Source organism: Hipposideros armiger, unplaced genomic scaffold (genome assembly GCF_001890085.2).
Source record: "Hipposideros armiger isolate ML-2016 unplaced genomic scaffold, ASM189008v1 scaffold_1503, whole genome shotgun sequence".
NCBI classification, from domain to species: Eukaryota; Metazoa; Chordata; class Mammalia; order Chiroptera; family Hipposideridae; genus Hipposideros; species Hipposideros armiger.
In genome coordinates this window covers 139,367-164,478 of record NW_017732853.1, presented here as the reverse complement: position 1 = coordinate 164,478, position 25,112 = coordinate 139,367, and the positions used below count along the sequence as shown (strand labels likewise).

Sequence of the window (25,112 nt, the reverse complement as noted above, 5' to 3'; positions counted from 1 at the left end):
TAGCTGTAGAGGGCAGTGTTACTGGCCCTCATATGTGGGATCCGAACCGGGGCCCTCTGGCGTCCCAAGCCAGCTCTTAACCAACACACCACTTGGCCGGCCTGTGCTTGTTCTTGATATTAGATGAAAAGCTTTTTTTATCATTGAGTATGATGCTAGCTATGTGTTTTTCATAGATGGGCTTTGTTACACTGAGGCAGTTTCCTTCTAGTTTGTTGAATGTTTTTATCACTAAGGAGTGTTGAATTTTGTTAAATGGCTTTTCTGCATCAAACAAAGTGGTTGTGTGTTTTTTCCCCTTCATTCTATTAATGTAGTTTATTTCATTGATTGCTTTTTGTATGTCAAACCATCTTTACATTACAGGAATAAATCCCACTTGGTCATATTGTATAAACTTTTCAATATGCTGCTGAATTTGGTTTACTAGTATTTTGTTGAGGTATTTGCATGAATGTGCATAAGCAATATTTGTTTTTAGTTTTCTTTTCTAAGTGTCTTGTCTGGCTCTTGTATTGGGGCAACACTAGGGCCATCAAATGCACCTGGAAGTGTTCCCTCTCATTCAAATTTTTTGGAAGAGTGTGAGAAAGATTTAGTTATTCTCTAAGTGTTTGGTAGAAATTATCTGTGAAGCCATACAGTCCAGGGATTTTCTTTGTTTCAAGGTTTTTCACTACTGATTTAAACTTCTTATGAATTTTAAGTCTATGCAAACTTTCTATTTCTTTGTGATTCAGTATTGGTAGATGGAGTATTCCTATACATTTTTCCATTTCATCCAACTTGTACACATTGATGGCTTATAATTTTTCATAGTACTCTCTTATAATCCTCAATATTTCTGTAAAATTAGTAGCAATGTTCCTACTTTCATCTCTATTTTAATATTTGAGTCCTCTCTTTTCTTTGTCATTCCAAGTAACATATTTAAAATTTTGTTGTTTTTTCATTTTTTTATTCTCTATTTTGTTAATCATCATCTAACCTTTATTATTTCCTTCCTCCTGCTAGCTTTGGGTTTTGGATTTAGTATGTTCTTTATTTATTTACTTAGGGTGTAAACATAGGCTGTCGATTTAAGATCTTTTTTCCTTTTTAATGTAAAGATTTACAGTTTAAAATTTATGGCAGCAGTTTTTTGCATCATGGCATAAGTCTTTGGTGCTTTGTGTTTTCATTTGTAACAGTAATTGATTTAAGATCTATATTGTCTGATATTATTATAGCTATTAGTGCTCTTTTTTTATATTATTTGGATGGATTATATTTTTCCATCTTTTCAATTTCAACCTTTTTGTGTCATTAGATACCAAGTGAGTCTTTTACAGAATCTTTTTCAGCATATAGTTAATATTATCTAATCTGCCAATCCATGCCATTTGATTAGGGAACTTAATCCATTAACATTAACGTAATTATTCATAGAAAAGGACTTGCTTTTGCCATTTTATTTGTTATTTGTCTTTCTAATAGCTTTTTAAATCCTTCATTTAATTCATTACCAACTTCCTTTATGTCTAGTTGATGTTTTGTAATGACACTTATCTATTTCTTTTTCCTCATTTCCTTTTGTTTATATTCTACAGATATTTTCTTCATGGTTACCATAGGATTACATATAAATTTATAATAATCTATTTTGAAATGATACCAAATTAGCTTCAAACACATACAAACCTCCACTCCTTTACAATTTGTGCTCAACATTTATTTTTTATGTCAAAAATTATGTTTCTGGGGCCGGCTGAGTGGCGCGTTGGGTAAGAGCTGTCTTGAGATGCCAGCTCTGAGCACCAGGCCCGATTCGGATCCCACATGGGCCAGTGACGCTGCACCCTCTACAGCTAAGATGGTGAACAACAGCTCGACCTGGAGGTGGGCTGCTGTGAGTCGCTGGCGATGGCATAGGCTACAGCCCATGCAAAAAAAAAAAAATTACATGTTTCTTTGTTGTATAGCCATTACATAGATTTAAAATTATTTATTTTCATGTATGTCTTTTAAATATCGCAGAATTTTTTAAATGGAGTTATAAATAAAAATTACAGTAATACAGATTTTTATGTTTCCATTTATTTTACTTTACCAGGGCTCTTTATTTATGCATATGACTTTTAGTTATATTAGCAACCTTTTATTTATCATGAAGGACTCCTTTCAGTATTTCTATTTTTTATTTTTGTAGGCCAGGTCTCATGATAATAAATTTTCTCAGCTTTTTTGTTTATTTGTTCACCTTTTAATCTGGGAACGTCTTAATTTCTCCATCAATTTCAAAAGACAGTTTTGTTGAATATAGAATTCTCAGTTGGCAGGGTGGTTTTTTGTTGTTGTTGTTTTTCAGGGATTCAAATATATCAGCTCATTGCCTTTTAGCCTCAAAAGTTTCTGCTGACAAACCTGCTATAATATTGTTGAGGCTCCCCTGTACATGATGATTCAGTTTTACTTGCTGCTTTCAAGATTCTCTCTTTTTCTTTGGCATTTAACAGTTTGATTATAATATGTCTTAGTGTGAGTCTCTTTATGTTGTTAACAAAAGAAATTCCAAACCTTAGGAAAGGTTAAAAGAATTCATTTTGAACCAAGGATTTGAGGCTAGTCCTAGAAAAAAATCTCAAAGGGTTGAGATAATGCAGTTTTGCAGTGTATTTTATGTGTTAGAATCAAAGAAGATGTAAACAAAAGTTATATGAAATCCATTGGTGGCAGATTGAGGCAGGAAAAAGTAAAGCAGGGAAATCTTTAAGATTGGATAGAAAGTAAAATGGAGAGATACATGTTTCTTTTACATGGGTGGGTACAAGATAGTTAACATTTAACATGCATATTTTACAGAGGTATGTTGTAAATGATAATAATGTGGAATGTTGGGGTCATCTCACCCCAAATGGGTGTTTATCCTGAGGTCTAGAGAAAAGATCACACTGATATTTTAAGTAAGTTATTCTAGATGCACAAAAACAATAAACGAGGCTTGATCAAGGTAGAGATTAATCTATCATATAGGCCTTGGGATGTCACTTCCCACCATAACTTGCTCAGTTAGGAATTTAAAAAAATAATAATAATTAAAACATCCTGTGTGGCTACTTTCAGTAATCACTTTCAGTAATTGAGCTTCTCAGGGTTTCCAAGATAGCCCACCTTTTTTGTTCACAGTATTTATCCTACTTGTAATTCATTGATCTAGAATTTATAAATCCATCTTTCTTCAAGTATGGTACATTTTCAGGCACCATTTCTTCAAATAGTCTCTCTGGTCCTTTACTTTTTCATGTCTTTCAGGGACTCCCATAATGTGTATTTTGATCTACTTGATGGTGTTTCATAAGTACTTTAGGCTTTAAAAAATTTTTTTTCTTTATTCTTTTTTCTTTCTGCATCTCAGATTCGATTACTTAAACTGTCCTATGTTCAAATTCACTGATTGTTTCTTCTGCTTACCCAAATCTGTTCTTGTACACATCTAGTGAAATTTCAATTCAGTTATAGGCATACCACAGAGATATTGCAATTTTGGTCCATACCACCACAATAAAGTGAATATTGTAATGAAGCTAGTCACACAGTGTTTTTGTTTGTTTGTTTCCCAGTGTATGCAAAAGTCATGTTTACAGTATACTGTTGTCTATTAAGTGTGAAATAACATTATATCTTAAAAAGCAATGTATATACCTTAATTTAAAATACTTTATTACTCAGATATGCTATCCATCATCTAAGCCCAAGTCCTAACTTTTTGATGATGGAGTATCTTGCCTTGATTTTGATGGACACTGACTAATTAGGATGGTGGTTTCTGAAGGTTGGGGTGGCTGTAGCAATTTCTTAAAATAATGAAATTTGCTGCATCAATTGACTCTTTCATGAATAATTTCTCTGCATCATGTAATGCTGTTCAATAGCACTTTACCCACACTAGTACTTTCAAAATTGGAGTCATTCCTCTCAAACTTTGTGCTGCATTATCAACTAAGTTTATGCAATATTCTAAATCTTTTGTTGTCATTTCAGCAATATTCACAGCCTCTTTATCAAGAGTCGATTCCATCTCAAGAAACCACTTTTTTTGATCATTCATGAGAAGAATCTCCTCATACATTGAAGTTTTATCATAAGATTGCAGCAATTGAGTCATATCTCCAAGCTCCACCTCTAATTTTAATTCTCCTGCTATTTCTACCACGTCTGTAGTTACTTCCTTTACTGAAGTCTTGAATCCTTCAAAGTCATCCATGAAGTTTGGAATGAACTTCTTTCAAACTCCTGTGAATATTGATATTTTGACCTGTTTCCATGAATCATGAATATTCTTAATGGCATCTAGAATGGGAATCCTTTCCAGAGGTTTTTAATTCACTTTGCCCAGTTACATCAAGGAATCACTATCTATGACAGCTATAACTGTATAAAAAATGTATTTCTTAAATAATAAGACTTGAAAGACTAAATTACTTCTTTATCCATGAGCTGCAGAATGGATGTTGTGTTAGCAGGCATGGAATAACAATCTCATTGTACATCTCCATCAGAGCTCTTGGGTGTCCAGGTGTATTGTAATGAGCAGTAATACTTTGAAGGAATCTCTTTTTTTCTTAGCAGTAGGTCACAACATTTGGCTTAAAATATCGAGTAAACAATAGATGTGCTGTCATCAGACTTTGTTGTTCCATTTATAAAGCAAAGACAGAGCTGATTTAGCGTAATTTAAGGGCCTTAGATTTTTGGAATATTAAATGAGCATTGGCTTCAATTTTAAAGTCACCAGCTGCATTAGCCCCTAACAAGAGAGTCAGTCAGTCCTTTGAAGCTTTGAAGCCAATCATTGACTTCTCTTTTCTCGCTATGAAAGTCCTACATGGCATCTTCTTCCAATATAAACCTGTTTCACCTGTATTGAAAGTTTGTTGTTTAGTGTAGCAATCTTCATTAATTATCTTAGTTAGATCTTCTGGATCACTTGCAGTACTTGATGCTTCTCCTTGTACTTTTATGTTATGGAGATCACTTCTTTCTTTAATCCTCATTAACCAACCTCTGCTAGCTTCAAACTTTTCTTCCGCAGTTTCCTTCACCTCTATCACTCATCGTAGAATTAAAGAGAGTTAGGTCCTTGCTCTAGATTAGGCTTTGGTTTAAAGGAATGTTAAGGTTGATTTGATACTTTTTTCCAGACACTAAAACTTTCTCCATAACAGCAAGAAAGCTGCATTGCTTTCTTATCATTCATGTGTTCACTGGACTAACATTTTTAATTTTCTTCAGGAACTTTGATTTTGCATTCACAACTTAGCTAACTGTTTGGCACAAAGGTCTAGCTTTTGATTTATGTCAACTTATGACATGCTTTCCTCACTAAGCTTAATTATTTTTAGCTTTTGATTTAAGGTGAGAGATATGAGACTCTTCCTTTCATTTGAACACATAGAGACCATTGTAGGGTTATCAATTTGCCAAATTGCAATATTCCTTGTTCTCAGTGAATAGGGAGGCTTGAGGAGAGAGAGAGAGAGATTTGGGAACAGCCAGCTGGTGGAGGAGTCAAAACACTCACAACATTTATTGATTATATCTGCCATCTTTTATGGGCATGGATCGTGGTGGCCTAAAACAACTGCAGTGGTAACATCAGTCACTGATAACAGATAATCATAACAAATATAATTGTGAAAAAGTTTAAAATATTGTGAAAATTACTGAATTTTGACACAGAAATACAAAGTGAACAAAATCTATTGGAGAAATAGCACCAATAGACTTGATCTACACAGGGTTGCAACATACCTTCAATTGGTAAAAAAAAAACACAGATTCTGTAAGGTACAATAAAATGGAGCATGAAGTATGCTTGTATTGTATCCTTCAGCACCACAATTTCTTTTGTTTGCTATTTATAATTGCTGTCTGTTGATATTCTCATTGTGTTCATGTCATTTTCCTAAGTCACTTTCATTCTTTATCCATTTTTCCATTTAGCTTCTTCAGCATATTTAATACAGTTATTTAAAAATAATATTGAGCAGCAGGGTTGCTGGTTCGATTCCCGGCCCGAACTGAGCTGCCGCTGAGCTGCCAACAGGTGGCAGGATGGCTCAGCTAAAAATAATAATAATAATAATAATATCCTGTCACTTCATTTTCTTTTTTTTTTTAAATTAAAGTTTATTGGGGTGACAACTGTTAGTAAAGTTACATAGGTTCACATTATGTGTTCACCACCCAGAGTCAGTTTTTTTTTCCATCACCATATATTTGACCCTGTTTACCCTCATCTACCACCCCCTTTCCATCTTACTCTCTGGTAACCGCTGAACTATTGTCTGTGTCTATGAGGTTTTGTTTCTTTATTTATTTGTCTTGTTCTTTTGTTGTTTTCAGTTATAAAACTGTTATATATATATATATGATAGATATATATATATATATATATCATATATATATTATATATATATATCACATATCAGTGAATTCATATGGTTCTTAACTTTTTCTGTCTGATTTATTTCACTTAGCATAATTAACTTTCTCCCTTTAAATGAACCATGTTTTCATGTTTCTTTTTTATATCTTGTAATTTTTGTTGTTGAAAGCTGAACCTTTGAAAAAACTTTTCCCAGTGTTTGCAGACTGCCTCTGAGCTGAGGCAGTCCTTGACTAATTTGTTTGGTAGGTGTGAACCTTAGGATCAGCCTAAGGAGAAAGCTTGTGGTCTTCTGATATCTGTCATGCGCATGCATCTTTCCTAGACCTTCAGGCAGCTCTCAGACAGGTTGTAATATTGAAAATATGGTTTCCCCTGCTCCCTTCAGTTCAAGGGAGGCAATTGGGAACCCATCTGCTGCCGTCTCCAGAGAAAGACTGTGCCATGCCAGGGAAGGAGTAGGGCAAGAAGCAACATTTTCTACCATTTTGAATGTGGCTTTTCCTTGATTGGAATTTGCTTCATTGTCATAGACCTTAGATGGCTTCCAGAGCTCCGATAGGTTTTCTTTCTTTCCTTCCTTCCTTCCTTCTATCTATCTTTCTTTCTTTCTTTCTTTCTTTCTTTCTTTCTTTCTTTCTTTCTTTCTTCCTTTCTTTCCTCCTCCCTCTCTCTCTCCCTCCTTCCTTTTTCCCTCACTCCCTTCCTCTCTCCCTTCCTTCCTTCCTTCCTTCCTTCCTTCCTTCCTTCCTTGCTTTTTTCCTTCTTTCCTTTTTTTCTTCCTTTTTAAAACTATCACTAAGGAAGAATAAGATTTGGGGCTTTCTAGTGCATTACTTTGCTGATGTCACTCTCCAGACTTTTGCCCCTAGGATTAGGTAACGCTTGTAATTGTCACTGGTGTACTTTGCACATGATCATTTAAATCCTACATTGATGGGTCGCTGATGGCCACTGGAGGAATGCTGGCCTCAGTTTTTGGTTCTTTTGAGAAATCACATTGTCTCACATTTTCTGAACCTAAAAATAACTTTTACTTTAAATCCAGTAACAACCATGTATTTTTAAAAAATGAATATGTACAATTTTGTTTGTTTGTTTTATTTGTCATTTTAGATTCTCCACCCAAGGAGTTTTCTACAGAAATCTATTCTGCTATAGTGACAGGAATACAAAGCTGAATTATCTTTCTTATCTCATAATAAATAAAAAAATATCCATTTCAGAGAGTTTGATGATGAACCATTATTTTCTTTATATTAGTCTTATATGGAGATAAATAAATTTTGTGGTTTGTAGCTAGATTCTTACTTTAGGTGGTGTTTCTGCCTAGCCTTCCTGCATGACGCAACAGAACTAAGCATGTTAAATCAGAAAAATTATTTCATTACACAGAAACAATACCAATAATACCAACAATACCTCCTCAACTTCTTTCTAGTCTGGCTCAAAGAATTTATTTCACTGTTCTGAGAATTAGGTTTATCTTCTTCTGGAAAAGAGCTCTGCAAATTATAATATATCTAGATTCTCTGCCCAAGTTCTAGTTAGGTATGAGGGGATCACTCTAACAGAACAGATACATTTCTAACTATAGCAGTACTAGTGTGTATCCAGAGCTAGAACTTTTAGACTATTATCATAATCTCTCAAAATAACCTATCTATTTGTCATCAGTATATTTCCTTCTAAGTCTTAAACAGAGGTATATGTTGCCATAATTCTCAAACACTATTAATAATATATTTTTCCACACTCAGTAATGTTTAGCAAAACCTAAGTGAGCAGATTCACTCTCTGACCTTAATAATTATATAGTATATTATGGTCATATATTTTTTAAGAGGAAAGAATCCCCCAAAATATTGTCAATATTATTTAGAAAACATTTTTATAGAAAAAATAATATTTTCAATTACATGTTCTTTGCTCTGTCATCAGTCAGTCTAGTGCTTTCTATCAGTTGCAATAAACATGTCTTTTTTGTTTTGTTTTGTTTTAGTTTGAAGCATAGTACTACATAATATTATAAGTTGAAAGAACTCTGAAAAAAATTAATATTCTATACTTTGGAACATTATGTTTAGCTTTTCATATCTCAGTTAATTATATTATGACCAAGAGACTTAGACAAGCCAGAGCCCTTGGTGTCATTGACCCAGCTCATCTCTCTCTTCATCATCCATATGCAATCTATTATTAAATTATAGTTAAATTTTTAAGTATATCTCAAAATATGCTGGTTTCCATCTATGCCACTACTACTCAATTTCACTTTAAGGTTATCATTTTCCTGGACTAGTGTAATGGCATTCTAATTTGTTGCTACTTTTCTTTTTTGCCTTTCCATCCTCTCTTTCAAAACCTACTTCTATCAGCTTCTCATCTTCCAATTAAATGTCTAAATGCAAACAATTGCTTATAAGTTATAGGCCAACTTTCTGATTAAGACTGGAAGGTCCTACACAATCCTGCCACAACAACTTCTGTCACATCACACTTAGCTTTTTTGTTTCTGTGCATGTTTCTATATCTTTTATTGCAATATCAACAATATGAAATTTTTCTGTTCACTACTGTGTTCTCAGAACAGGCACATTGTAAGACTCATATATTTAGTTAATTAATGATTTAATGGTTGTTCTCTGTGTAACAGCTACATTGCCCTTAATATTTCTGAAAAGTTTCATACCATGTTCCAATGCAAAGTCATTTTAAATATCATTTCTTTACCCATAAGTACCTTGTCTTTCATTTCTGTGTTTCATTAAGTTCTGTTCAACATTAGGACTCAAGACGGTTTTGCTATTCTCACATATTAGATAAATTCTCTGTATCTTATTTTTTATTATACTAATTATCACATATTTATCTTTGTTTTTATTTATTTCATGTATGTACCTTCTATCTCAATGTAAGCAAGGAAGATGCCTTTATTGTTTTGTTTACTCTCAGATCATCAGAGTCTCATCTAGTGCAGAAAACAGCACCAGCATAATCACTTATTGCTAGTATGTTAATATTTATTGTTAAATGAGCCCCTCTTAATTAGATGCCAAATACAGATGACATTTCAGTTGACTTATTTTGGCTTATTTCCTTTTTAGGTGTGCAAGAATAAGGAATGTGTAAATAATTACATCATTTATGAATGTGATTCACAAAAATGCAACTCTCAGGGTGTAAGTACCAGTATTATGAGTCAAGAACACAAATCACTGAGAGTGATTCTAGGAAACCAAACACACAGCTACACACACACACACACACACACACACACACACACACACACACACACACACNCACACACACACACACACACACACACACACACACACACACACACACACACACTCATCAACCACATAAATAAATCAGCCTTATCTGACTTAGGTATTATTTTAAAACTATACTTGAACACAAATAATTTGAGCTACTTATCTTACAAGGTGCTATTTCTCCCTTTTACAGGTGTGTAATAATAAAAAGAACTGTCACTGTAGCGCCACATTTTTACCTCCAGATTGCCAAAAAACAGATATTTCATGGCCTGGTGGGAGTGTTGACAGTGGCAATTTTCCACCTCCGTCAGCACGCAATCCTGGTAAGTATTAATAACAAATTGAAAAGATAATTAAAACAATGTTTTAATTTATTAAATTAAATAAAAATATCTTGTCTACCAATTTATATTTAGATTATATTTGGACATCAAATAATAAATTATATATGGCTATGTAATTTATGGTTTACTTACAGAGAATAATGTAATACAAGATACGTAACATATATTATAGATGAGGTATATGAGTAAGGACCCAGGCAGAAACACAGAAATCGCATTCCTTCATATGGAAGTAATTTAATATAAGGCACCAGGTAAGACATAATGACAGAGTTGAAAACTAATTACAGAACGGTAAGGCAAACCAGAGATTAGCAAGAGCAGGAATCCACTATCACTTCTTGTAGTTGGAGGGGCAATAGAAGGAGGTGGTATTTCTAGAACCAGAGTCTGAGCCATCTAGCATGACATATAACTCTGGTCAAAGCTACATATCAGGATCTAGACCACAGGGAGAGGTACTGTCCAGCATGACATAGACGTATAGAGCATTCACAGCCACCATTGGAGACGTAGGAGAGGAAGTAGGTAAATACCATGGCTATTTTACTCTTCTGACTCTCAAATTTTATCCAGTGGCTTCCATTGGCCAAATCTAATGAAAAGACAGAAAGTTAAGGAGCTTTAAAATGTGTAGTTTCCTATTTCTAAAAAAAATGAAGTTCATTGAGGTGACATTAGTAAAATTATACAGGTTTTGAGTGTACAATTCTATAATACATCATCTATACATCACATTGTGGTCTCACTATTGAGAGTCAGTTCTCCATCACCATATATTTGACTCTTTACCTGCTTCTACCATCCTCTCTCCCCTCTTACCCGCTGGTAACCACTAAACTGTTGTTTGTGTCTATGAGTTTTTGTGTCTATGTTTAATTCTCTTGTTCCTTTGTTGCTTTCAGTTTTATATCCCACATATGAGTAAAATAATATGGTTCTCAACATCTGTCTGACATATTTTGCTTAGCATAATAATCTCAAGATCCGCCTATGTTGTCAGAAATGGCAGTATTTATTTCATCTTTTCTTATGGAAGAGTAGTATTCCATTGTGTATATATACCACATCTTCTTTATCCAATCATTTATTAAAGGACACTTTAGCTGTTTCCATGTCTTGGTTGCTATAAAAAATGCTGCAGTGAACATCGGAGTACATGTGTCTTTACAGATAAATGTTTTCAGATTTTTGGGGGTAGATAGCCAGCAGAGGGATTGCTGGGTCATATGGTAATTCCATTCTTAATTTTTTAAGGAACCTTCATTCTGTTTTCCATAATGGCTATACCAATTTGCATTCCCACTAACAGTGTGTGAGGGTTCTTTTTGTCCACAGCCTCTCCATCACTTGTTGTTATTTATCTTGTTGATGATAGCCATTCTAACAGATATCTCATTGAGACTTTTTTGTTGTTGTTGTTGTTGTTGTTTTAATTTGCATTTTCCTAATCGAGGCAGCCATGATAGGGCAACAAAAGACACTCACAAAAGAGGACTTCTAGAACTGCTTCAAAAAGTAGCAAGAATGATGGGATAAGTGTGTTTGAAGTGAGGGGGAGTATTTTGAGGGAGAGATTAATGGCAGTGTGTCTTTTACTGTAATAAATTGTTTTACTTTAAACATTCATCATATTACTTGATCACATTTTGTATGCTGCGAGTTGATTTCTGAATTCTCTCTTTTTTCTTTAATATTTTAATCTTTACCCTTTATGTTATGTTTAAGTGTATAGTTCTTTATTTTGTGTAGGGCTTGCTGCTTTCTGTTTCTGTCTGTCTGTTAGTAATCTTGCTCATGGTTTTATATTCTTTTGGGTTTTTTTGTTTGTTTGTTTGTTTGTTTCAGGGTTGAATAGCCTTCTTCAGTATTTCTTGTAATGCAGGTCGTGTGTTAGAAAATTCCCTCAACTTCTGCAAGTCTGGAAAGGCCTTTATTCCTCCTTCATATCTAAAGGATATCTTTGCTGGATATATTGTACTTGACTAATAATTTCTCTCTTTCAATAGTTTGAATATTTGATTTCGCTCCCTCCTGGCTTGTAGAGTTTCTGCTGAAAAGTCTGATCATAGTCTAATGGGCTTTCCCTTATTGGTTACTGCTTTTTGCCCCCCGACTGCCTTGAGGTTTTCTTTGTCATTAATTTTTGACAACTTCAATATAACGTGCCTTGGAGACAGCCTGTTAGGATTGAGGTAATTAGGTATTGTGTTTCCTTCTTTGATTTGAGAATCAAGTTCTTTCTAGTGTTTTGGGAAGTTCTAATCAACTATTTGTTTGAATATACTCTGTTTCCTTCTCCATCTCTTCTCTTTCTGGTATACCCATTATTCTGTTTTTTTTTCTGATGGAGTCAGAAAGTTCTTATAGAGTTTTTTCATTTCTTTTAACTCTCAAGGCTCTCTCTTCTTCCATCTATGTCATTTCCAGAATTCTATCTTTTATATATACATATAAAGATTTTATTGGTGAATTGGGGGAGGGGAAGAGCATTGGGGAATCGGGGAAGGGGAACAGACAAGTTGCTGTCCTTTTGTTCTTCAGTCTAGTTGTGAAGGACATCGCTTCACTGGCATATGTTGGTATTATCATTGTGCTCTTCCTGGGTGAGGCAGTCGCTCACCAGCCATTGGACCACCACTCACAGGGGCTCACGGCAGCTCACGCTGGCTGCCAGACACTCACAGTAGCTCACGGCAGCCCACTGCAGCAGGGGCTGCAGCCTATGACGTCACCAGCGACTCATGTCGGCCCAGCTCCAGGTTGAGCTGTTGTTCACCATTTTAGCTGTAGAGGGTGAAGTGTCACTGGTCCTCATGTGGGATCTGAACCAGGACCCTGCTGCTCAGTGCTGGCATCCCAAGCTGACACTTAACCAACGCACCACTCAGCCGGCCCCAGAATTCTATTTTTGATACAACTAATTTTTCCTCCACCTGCTCAATTGTATTACCTAAGCTGGTTATTTTATTCTTCATTTCTTTTGTTGAGTTATTCATCTCCAGAATTTCAATTTTGTTCTTTGTTAAATTTTCAGTCTTTTGGGGAAAATATTCATTGTATTCATTGAGGGTGGAGATGAGCTCTGGGAGGGTGAGGGGGACATGGGCAGGGGGCAGCTGGCCAGGCTCTGTGTCATTGTTTTCTGTTTTTACTTGGCAGTGAGGGCTTAAACCACAGTTCTCATTCTTCTGTAGTCAGTCTTTGCTCCATGGTCTCTGCCCTGAATTCTGGGTTCAGCTGTATTATATGCTGTTCTGTCAGGCAGGACTGTGGGCCACAGGAGTGTGCCTACAGCCTGAATTCTTCCCTCTTCCAAGTCGGCAGTGAGCTCCAGACTGCATCCTGCATCCTGCAGCCCACAGCCCACATTTCTGCAGTTCCATTTTCCCCTCTCCCCTGCAGGCCTGATTTGCCCACCTTCAGGTAATTCAATGTGCAGATCCCTCAGAAGTGATTGTGTGTTGTTTAGGTTATTCTTTGTTGAATTATAGCTGTTCAATTTGTTGTGACTTCCAGGGGAGATTTCAAGAAACACTCTTCACACCGCCTTTTTTGTGACATAATCCCCTAAAGTTTTTTGTTCAAAGAAGAGATAGACTTTAGAGCAAGTCAGAATATCCAATGATACTTAAGGCCAGACTTGCTTTATATAAAATCTAAATTTACATATAATTAAAACAGATTTTTCCAGATTTTGGGCCAGAAGTACGTCTTAACATTTCCACATTTATTTCATTGTTTAAAATATTATATTTAAGGCTATATGGTAATAGATTAGTAAGTTATAACATTATAAAATATTTCAGGCATTATCAAGCTATTTCCATTTTAGTACTAACAATTAGCTTGCAGTAGCTTATGTCAAATTGAGTGCAATTAATTGCTCCTGTTCATGCAAACACATGCCATTTCCCCAATGAGTCGAGGAGGCTACTCTTTTACTTCATATCCAGGTTGATCTCAGTGGTATGAATAATCAATAAAATGTACAGAAATGAGATTCTGGAATGTCCATGGTCTTCCTGAAGATTCTGACTGTTTCTTTAGAATACGAATTCCTGGAACTCTTATTATTGGAACACTTATTCTGTTGAAAATCATCTGCTCTATATGAAATTTGACTACATTGAGACACAAAAATACAACCACACAACTAAGCCCTTCCCAAATTACTGACCCACAGAATGAACACAATTAAATAATTTTTTAAGTTTAGTAACTGAAAAAATCTGGAGCTAGTTTCTTGCACAGCTCTCTCTGTCCCTTTCTCTCTCTCTCTCTTTCTCTCTCTCCTCTCTCTCTCTCTCTCTCTCTCTCTATATATATATATAGATAGATAGATAGATAGATAGATAGATAGATACATAGATAGATAGATAGATAGATAGAGATAGATAGATAGATAGATAGATAGATAGATAGATAGATAGATGACAAGAATCTGAAATATGTGGCATATGACAAGAATCTGAAATATGTGGCATTAGCTTTGGGATTGGATGGTAGAAATACCTCTAAACTGTTGAAGACTATTAGTATATGGTGAAGTTGTCTTAAGAAGACTGTGAGCAATTCAAAAGCATGTTATCAGAAGTTGGAAAAATTGGGCTGGCCGAGTGGCATGTTGGTTAAGACCTGGCTTGGGATGCCAGAGGGCCCCGGTTAGGATCCCACATATGAGAGTCAGTGACACTGCCCTCTTCAGCTAAGATGGTGAACGGCAGCTCGCCCTGGGGCTGGGCTGCCGTGGGTTGCCGGCGTCGGCGTAGGCTGCAGTCCCCTGCTGCAGTGGGCTGCCATAAGCTACAGTGTGTAGCCGGCAGCCAGCATGAATGGCCAGCAGCTGTGGTGAGCGGCCATCCAGAGGCCGGCGACTGATCTGCCTCGCCCAGGAAGAGCGCAGTGATGGTGCCAGCTTGGGCCAGTGAAGCAACATCCTCCACAACTAGAATGAAGAACAAAAAACAACAGCAACTTGTGTGTTCCCCTTCCCCCAATTCCCCAGCGCTGTTCCCCTCCCCCAATTCCCCAATAAAATCTTAAAAAAAAAAGTTGGAAAAATTATTTTTATTATGAAATGTTGAGTTATTTGGCATAATTGCTGCCTGTGGTAATGTGGAAAGTAGAATTCATGGTTCTGGTTGGCAAGATTTCCAAGTAGATGACTTACTTGAATTACCTATAATAAAATATAAGAAGATAGTAATAATTAATGAAAATTTATTTTCAAGTAAAATGTAGAGCAAGTGTAAAAGAACTAGGATTTTCTTGTTTGTTTGTTTGTTTGTTTGTTTGTTTGTTTGTTTGAAAATGAAACTAGCTCTCCTTCCTGGTGTGTCCCAGCAAAATATTCTTAAAGTAAGAAATGTCACACAGCCAAATTTGGAATATCGAGCAATGAAATTTGATCTCAGATAAAAATTAAATCAAACATGTGAGTGACTGTAAACCCCACGATGAAAACCTCAGAAATACTTACAGTGATGCCTCTTAGGTATCTTCATCTAAACAAAAGCCCTTCTAAGTATTGTATTGGAATGTCCATAAAAACTCTTAAACAATAAGGCTACTAGGAATATTAAATAGGTTATTCTGTGGTAGCCTCACCAGGGCCCGATACAGAAAAAGGCTTATCTCAGAGACTTGTGGATGTGGTTTTTATTTAATGAAATGTATTTTTATTATTATCATTATTCTTTGAATTTTTATAAGAGTTTTTTTGAGCCAAACTGACAGACAACATATGCTGGGGAGCAATATCTTAAATGCTCCCTGAAGTGTATTTTTATTTGATACATGAGAAATTCATACATTTTTAAACAAGTTATATCAGTTCAGACTAAAAGAGACATCAATAGTACATATGTCCCAATCAATTATGGGAAAGTAGCTGCTTAGATATAAAAAGAGTTATTTCTAATGGAAAATGAATTATAAATTAAAGGGTATAACCAATAAACCAGAAGCCAAAACTTTGATTTGGGGGTTTATGTTTTTAAAAAATTATCACCAACAAAAACACAGATCTAGATGGTAAAAATACAGGTTTATTTTACCAATTTTTTTCAAGGGAGAAATGTCATTTTTAGAAAATAGTGGTGGGAAGGACTCTTATCTTCACATTGTATAAGGAAAACAACCCTAATGCAAAATCCAGACAAAGAAGTTAACAAAGAAAAAAAATTACAGAATAACTTATTTCATGAGCATAGATGTAAACATTCTTCACAAAATATTAACTCATGCTATATAACTACCGTATTTGCCGGCGTATAAGACGATTTTTTGGCCCTGAAAAATATGCCTCCAAGTGGGGGGTCGTCTTATACGCCAGGTACACTTCAGATAGACTGCCCATAGTGCTTGCCCCATGCCATAGTGGCCTCCCGATGCCCGCCCACTTCATTCCACATACCGTTCAGGCATCAGCAGCGCTGCTGGGTGTATGCTCGGCTGTTATGCGATTTTGCTGTTATGCGATTTTACCACACTCGCAAAATCGCACACAGCCGACCATATAACAAACTCTGTATTTTGAGTGGAAATGTTAGGGGGTCGTCTTATACGCCGAGTCGTCTTATACGCCGGCAAATATGGTACCTATATTAAAAGGATAATAATTCAGACTACATGTGGTTTATCTTAGGAATCCAAGACTCTTATCATTTGAAAGTCAATCAGAAAAAAAAAGTCAATCAGTGCAATTCACCAAATCAACATTTTTTAAAGTATATGATTTTTCACTTTATCATAAAAATCATTAGTAAAATTCACCATATTTTCATAATTTTTAAAAAAGCAGCAAACCAGTAACATAAAGAAACTTCACTACCTGATAAAAAGCATCAACAAAAACATAGTTAATATATTTTATGATGAAATGCATTATTTTTCCCAAAATATTGAGAGCAAGAGAATAAAGTATGCTCTTACCATATTTACTCAACATTTTACATAAGTCCTCACCAGTGCAATAACCAAAGAACAACAGATCAGGACCATAAAGATTGGAAAGAATGAAATGAGACTATAGATGATACGGTTACTTACATAGAAAGTCCTAAAGAATCTACAAAAATACTTCCAAAAGTAATGAATATTTTTTGAAAGTTCAAAGGAAAAAAGTTCAAAATTCAGTAGTATCATTATATAATAGCAGCAATAAATTAAACTCAACTTAAAATCAGTACCACGTATAATACTATTAAAATATAAAATATTAGGAATAAATTTAACAAAAGATGTGCAAGACCTTTACACTGAAACTGAAACAAAATGTGTATATATATATATATATATATATATATATATATATATTAAGCATACAAATACAAGGAGAAATATGCCATATTCACCTATTGGAAGGTTTATTATTGTTAAAATGTAATTTTCATCAAATTAAAAAACTCAATCATAAAAGCATGTGACTTTTTGACATTAACAATTTGATTTTAAAATATAGAAAAAAGTACTTAGAGTAGCCAAACAACCATGAAAAAGAACAACAAAGAATGACAAAAAGAACAACTTTGTCTATTTGCCTTATATTGAATTTAGTATAATATGAATTTAGTATATAGTTACATTAATCAAGGCAGTGTGGCATTTGTTAAGGACAAATATACAAATAGATCAATGAAATTAAATAGTCTAGAAATTTACCCATTAATATAAGGTTAATCAATTTTTCAAGAAAAGTAGAAAGATAGTTCAATGCGGAAGGAAAATGAGTTCAAAACATTGTTCTGCAACAAATGGATATCCACACAAGCCCCAGAGAACCTCAAAAATCTCAACTTGCTCAACAATTCATGTGGCATACATCATAAATCTAAATGTAGAAGCTAAAACTATAAATCTTCTTGAAAGAAACACAGGGAAATTTTTACATGATCTTGGGATCAGCAATAATTTCTTAAATAAAAATATATATCAATGCAATAAAACAAAAGATAACTTGGACTTTATTACAATTTTATTATATGTACAGTATTTCTTACTAAAAAACGAGATTGAGAAAAACACAACTTTTACAGGGATCACACTTAATCCTTTTCATTTATATTATCATACAGTTCTGAAAAGAGGCTACCTAGAATAGAAGTTCTCAATAAAAAGAAAAGGGTAGAACTATTATTGTTAGAATTAGAAGAGTCTTTTTGGGTGCTTACATTGTCAACTTGTCTACTTCATTAAGAATGTTAATTATAAAATTGTTAAAATCTTTGTTCTACTAGTTATATTAAAATACAGAAATATCTTTGCTGTATTCCTGGTAATTGCTTTCAAATCACTGGTGTTTTCTTTCCTAGAAAGTCTCTATATTGAGAATGTTTACCACTCCAAACCTACGAGATGGCCAATTTTCCTACTCATTCCGTTTTTCGTTATTCTCTGTGTATTCACAATCCTGGTAAAGGTTTATTTTCAAAGGAAAAAACGGAGAACTGAGGAGTATTCAAGCGATGAGTATATAAATTTCATATTTAAGATTCATTACTTTTATAATTTGTTAGCATAATAGTAATGTATTAATAAGTAGCATCATGATAATGTTAATAGTAACAATACAGGTTTAATTTTTATCTTCATATGGACATTTAATAGTTAATATATCAATGATTAATGAATAATGAATAGAATTTTTTAAAAGGTCAAAAATTTTAATCTTATAACAACTTGGATTCTGTTAAGGTTAAAATTAAGTAGAAATGATTTTTAGTTGATGTTTACCTCCTCTTATTAATTAATCTTAATTATTAAAATGTATTAAACACTATTATTAATATGAATATATTTCAAAAAGTTTTTCATGCACTACTTTATTAAAAGGTAGCAGGGAAATCCAGGAGAGTAGTTAGCCTTTTATGCAGTTAAATAAATTGAGAGACAAGCAGCCAGAGATAGAAAAAATTTTAACATAATATATAATAGTAAGATTGAAAAAAATCTAGATTGTATCCATGGCTAATCTACAGAAAAAATAAAACAAGTAATTTTTCATTAAAACACCTTAGAAATATTTGAAAAATTCAAGAATAAAAATAAATATTAAATTTGGTTTCCTTCTCTTTAGGGAAATTGATATAAAATAATGTCTGTTTTTGAGTTTTATATCTGGGTCCTCCATTTTACTTAAAATGAATTTTATTATAATATTTAAAGATGAGAAGATTATATAAATTAAAAGGGAATACATTTGATAGAAATATTTTGAAAAGTTTATGTAAAATTGCTCAAATAATATGCAGCATGTATAACAGTTAACTGTATTAACATTCAATTAGTACTTAAACATATTAAAGGGATTTTTCTTTTTTTGTTTTTTTTTAAGATTTTATTGGGGAATTGGGGGAGGGGAACAGCACTGGGGTATCGGGGGAAGGGGAACAGACAAGTTGCTGTTGTTTTGTGCTTCAGTCTAGTTGTGGAGGATGTTGCTTTACTGGCCCAAGTTGGCACCATCATTGCTCTCTTCCCAGGTGAGGCAGAACAGTTGCCGGCCTCTGGACGGCCGCTCACGGCAGCTGCTGGCCACTCACACTGGCAGCCAGCTACACACGGTAGCTTACGGCTGCCCGCTGCAGCAGGGAGCTACAGCCTTCGCCATCGCCAGCGACCGACAGCAGCCCAGCTCCAGGTTGAGCTGTTGTTAAGCATCTTAGCTGCAGAGAGCAGTGTCACTGGTCCTCACTGTGGGATCCGAACCGGGGCCCTCTGGTGTCCCAAGCCAGTTCTTAACCAACGCGCCACTCGGCCAGCCCTAAAGGGATTTTTCTTAGATTGTATGATTTCATTGTGATAAAACTGACATCAAATATCTTTGCTAGTAAAAAGCTAGTAGAATTACTAGAAATAAATAGGGCAGAAGATGAATAGCACAAATGTTTAAAGATAGTTAGCTAATATGTTATGAATATGAAAATGATCTGAGTTCATTTTTAGGTAAACTTACCTGACTGTGCATTTTCCTCATGTTAGTCTTGATTACCAGCTGAGAGATGTTCTCAGTGGTAAGATGTTCTCAAGAAGTGGCTGCTCCCAGATATCATGAAGCATTCAAAAGTTTCAGTACTGACAGATAGTACAGAGTGTCATAGAATATTTAAAGAAAACATAATAATAAACTGATTATATTTATTTTTAAATATATAGGCAATTTGAAAGTGAGAGTGAACCTAAAGAGTAGCCTAGAAAACAGAGAATCCATAATATCACAGTGAGTATCAAATATTTTAAGGATAAGACAGAGAGACAGAGAAATTTTAATGTATTAGATAAATAATATAAATATATATTAAATGATGGTAATCATATAAATGCATACAATTTAAATTATATTGGGGGATATTTTTCAGTAATGCAAGCTACATCATAGACATAGTAAACTATAAATTACATTCATCATTTAAAATTTTTGCAGTGTTACCTTTTAAATTTTTTCTAATAATGTTTAATTCTTTAGCATTTGCATATTCAAAATGTTGGTTAAAAATTAGTGAGATGATCTTGACAAAATTGCCAAAATAATTCAATGGGGGCAGGAACAGTCTTTCAACAACTCGTGCTGGAGCAAGTGGATATATGAGTACATACTTGAAAAAGTGATGTTGAACTACTTCCTCACATCACACATAAAAATTAATTCAAAATAGGATGAGAGACCTAACTGTAAAACTAAAAGTCTTAGAAAAAGACATATCAGTAAATCTTTGTTACTTTGACCTTTTGATAGCACAAACAACAAAAGGAAAAATAGATAAACTGGACTTCATCAAAATAATAAAAAATCTTTTATTTTTCAAAGGACATCATCACAAAAGGAAAATATTATCCACAGGATGGGGGAAAATATTTTCAAATCTTATATCTGAATCAGACACTTATATTCAGGATATATAAATAACTCTTGTAGCTCAACAATAAAAAGACAATCCAATTTTAAAATGGGCAATGGATCTAAACATATTACCAAAAAAGATATACAAATTCTCAATAAGTACATGAAAAGATATCAACACTATTAGCCAACAGGGAAATGCAAATCAAAACCACAATGAGGTACCACTTCATATCCACTAATGTGGCTATATCAAAAAGCCAGATAATGACAAATGTTGGGAAAGATTTGGAGAAATTAGAATTCTCACACACTTCTGGTAGAAATGTAAAATGGTACAGCCATTTTGAAAAACATCCTGGTAGTTCCTCAAAAATTCAACATACAATTACCTATTACCCAGCAATTTCACTCCTTAGTCACATAACTAAGACAAATGAAAACTTACACCTACACAAAAATGGATACAGAAATGTTCTTTGCAGCATTATTCATTATAGCCAAAAAGTAGAAAGAATGCAAATGGCCATCATCCTGATGAATAAATAAACAAAATGTGGTACATTCATGCAATGGAATATTATACAGGCACAAAAAAGAAGGAAGTACTGATACATACTACACATGGATGAACCTTGAAAACATGCTAAGTGGAAGAATCCAGACCAGATATTGCATGATTCCACTTATATGAAATGTCTAGAATAAGCAAACCCACAGAGATAGAAAATATATTAATTGTTGCCAGGTGCCAGAGGAAGGGGGATATGGGTATAGAATTTCTTTCTGGGATGATGAAAATATTCCAAAATTAGATAATGAGGGTTCCACAACTCTGTGAACATACTAAACCCACTAAATTATACACTTTAAAAGTATGAGTTTTATGGTATGTGAATTATATTTCAATAAAGCTGTTATAAAGAAAAGTAAAAAAAAATACAATAAATCACATTATAGAATTCTACTTCATAATTAGGTTACACTCATGCTATTTGTTGAATTAACCATCATTTTTAACTTGATTAGACAGACATACAGGTGACTTTTTCCCCTTTATTTATTCTTACAGAGTAATTCTCTTCAATGGACAGGAAAAATGGAAAAGAAAAAGAAAAAGTACATGTATTGCCTGATTGCCTGGGATTCAAAACCTGAATATTATAGTTTTGATCTGACAAGAAAAAATAGATGTTTTCATATATAATATGTTATTTATATGTTATATAACATTTATAATATATGATTCCACAGTTAACTTATTTGTAAGAAATGCATGTTTATGAGTTTTTATATTACATATTTTTAAAGTTATCTCACACTAATTCAGTTAGTCAGTAGGAAATATGTTAATCAGTAGGCCTGAGATTAGGAAAAGTTATAATATAATAAATGCAATGCCGTCATTAAAGGCTACTATTATATTTTAAATTGCAATGGTATATAGTTATGTTATAGTCTGATGGTCCATAACCAATCAAAAGAAATCATGATAGAGTTTAACATTGAAAGCATTAGTAGAGATAAAGAAGAATATATCATAATGCAAAGCATCAATCTAAGAGGAATCTACAATAATACAAATGTATTTGTTAGGGTTTTCCAGAGGAACAGAACCAATACGTGATGATGGATAGATAGATAGATAGATAGATAGATAGATAGATAGATAGATAGATAGATAGATAGATAGATGATAGATAGCTGAAGAGATTTATTATAGAAATTGGTTTACATGGTTGTTGAGACCGAGAAGTCCCATGATCTGCCATCCGCAATCTGGAGAACAAGGAAAGCTAGTGGTGTAGTTCAGTATGAGTTTCAAGGCCTGAGAATTGGGGAGTCAATGGTGTACTTTGTGGTCTGAATTCAAAAACCTAAAAACCAGGAGTGCCAATGAATGTCCAAGAGCAGCAAAAGAGAAAATTCACCCTTCCTCTACTTTTTACTCAGGCCCCCAAGGGATTGGATGATGCCCAGTTGTATTGGTGAGGATAATATTCTGATTCAAACACTGATCTCTTCCAAGATACACTCATAGACACACCCAGAAGTAATGTTTTATCAGATATCTGGGCATCCTTAAGTTGACATATAAAATTAACCATTGTAAATCTACTGCTTGTCAACTTGGCACCCATAAGCATTTCCTTAAGCCATAATTAATCTCCAAATAAAGGACATAACTCTGCCTAACATGATATAGCTCTCCTGCATACAACCGAAAATGCACTAATTTCTTCCCCAGAAAAGGAAATAAAATCCTTGAGTGATGTTTACTCTTCTCCATACACCTCATAACTTAAATACTATGATGTAATATAACAATATCAGAATACTCATATAAAGTCAATACATCTTATGTTACATGATAAGGGAGTAAAGGAAAGAAAACAAAAATATTTGGTTAATATATTCATATGTATGTGTGTGTGTGTGTGTACACACTACACACACACACACACACACAAGTGTATTCATTACAAAATGAGGAGGAAATATTCATGGCATTTCAGTCCTCCTTTCTATAACTAGTCATTGTAGCTGGTATGTATAAGTACCTTCTACTACCCATTCTGTATTCCTTTTGACTTCAACACACACCTGAATTGCTTTGATAAGCCAAAATTTTACTTCTGAAGTGTCTGGACCATTAGTAGTCCTGTCTTGATTAAGTTAGCGTAGTTGTCCATTGGCTTTAATTACAGGGCATGGTAATACTGAGACATGCTAAGGGATCTCCTGTACTCCATGTTGTTTACCTCCATGATTGAGTAGTAGTCCCATTTCCCCTTGGTAGCCAAAATTAATCATCTCTGCCAACAACTTAACTCTCTTTTTTACTTGTTGATTCAGAGGCATGAAGACCCTAAAGTGGCCAGGTGGCAGTCTTAACTTCCAGTTCAAGGAATCATTGTTGTGTTTCCTGCTGAAAACATTTTCCCTCTGACACTAAGACCTCTAGGCCATCAGAGCATTACATCACAGAAACAGGAAGCAAAAATTTCACTAGTAGGTCACTTGAGATAACAGTGAGTAGTGCCACTTCTAGTTCCATCGTTCAATTCTTGGACCCATGAATCCTGTCTATAGGAGAAACAACACTATATAGTGCACACTAATTCAATGTGTATGAAGTCTGACAATTAAGTTCACAAACCTGTTACACCAATGTTGCTAAACTTTTTTGATATCAGAGGGATTATTCATTATGAATTTGTACCAACTGGACACAGTGAACCAAGTTTACTATTTGGAAGTGCTGAAAAGGATGCATGAAAAAGTTAGACAACCTGAAACTTTCATGAACAATTTATAGCTCTTGCATCACAGTAATGCACTAGCTCACACTGCAATGCCTATGAGGGTGCTTTTAGCCAGTAAACTAACTGTATTGAAACACCATCCCTACTCACCTGATCTGGCCTCCAATGACTTCTTTCTTTACCCAAAGATAAAGAAAATATTGAAAGGAAGACATTTTCATGACATTCAGGACATCAGGGGTAATATAGTGACAGCTCTGATGGCCATTTCAAAAAAAGAGTTCCAAAATTGCTTTGAAGGGTGGACTAGGCACTGGCATCAATGCATAACTTCCCAAGAGGAGTACTTCAAAGGTGACCATAATGATATTCAGCAATGAGGTATGTAGCACTTTTTCTAGGATGAGTTCGTGAACTTAATTGTTTGACCTCATATACTGTCTTCTGGAGAACCTTGCCCCAGCCCTGAAAGGTATCGCCACCTAGCTGGTACCATAATTGAGTGTCTGAAAGACCATTCCACCATTTTATCAAGCCAGCTGCTTCAGGATGATGAGGAACCAGTGAATTCCATGAGCATAGGGCCATTGCCACACTTCTTTTGCAGGGCCTTCCTCCAAAATTTAAAGGCCTGCACTGTGATGCACCTATGGGGCCTGCCAAAGTCTTCACACAACATCCTCATCTGCCACTGATATTTTAAGACAGTCTGACCTGCTGGGTCGTATGGCCCAAATGGCAGAGCAGCTTGCACTGCACACTGCACCTGCTAGAGAGCCTTCTCTTGTTCTGGGTCCCACACAAAACTAGTGGCTTTATGGATCATTTGGTAAATGAGTTGGAATAACACACCCAAATGAGGAATACGTTGTCTCCAAAATCCAAAGAGGTCCACCAGGCATTGTGCTCCTTTCTTGGTTGTAGAACAGTCAAGATGCAACAATTCATCCT

General features: G+C 34.6%; 1 protein-coding gene across 1 annotated transcript in view; it reads left to right on the top strand.

Annotated features, from left to right (window-relative positions):
* The window catches only part of ADAM2 (ADAM metallopeptidase domain 2), a gene marked incomplete at its 5' end in the record, with an annotated part of 71,263 nt that extends 52,675 nt beyond the window's left edge, over nt 1-18,588 (top strand). Inside the window, 3 exons of the mRNA XM_019634113.1 lie at nt 9,535-9,609; nt 9,899-10,031; nt 18,368-18,588. Of these exons, the coding sequence (XP_019489658.1) occupies nt 9,535-9,609; nt 9,899-10,031; nt 18,368-18,576 (417 nt within the window). The remainder of the gene's footprint in view (nt 1-9,534; nt 9,610-9,898; nt 10,032-18,367) is intronic.
* Nucleotides 18,589-25,112: the final 6,524 nt, after the last annotated feature.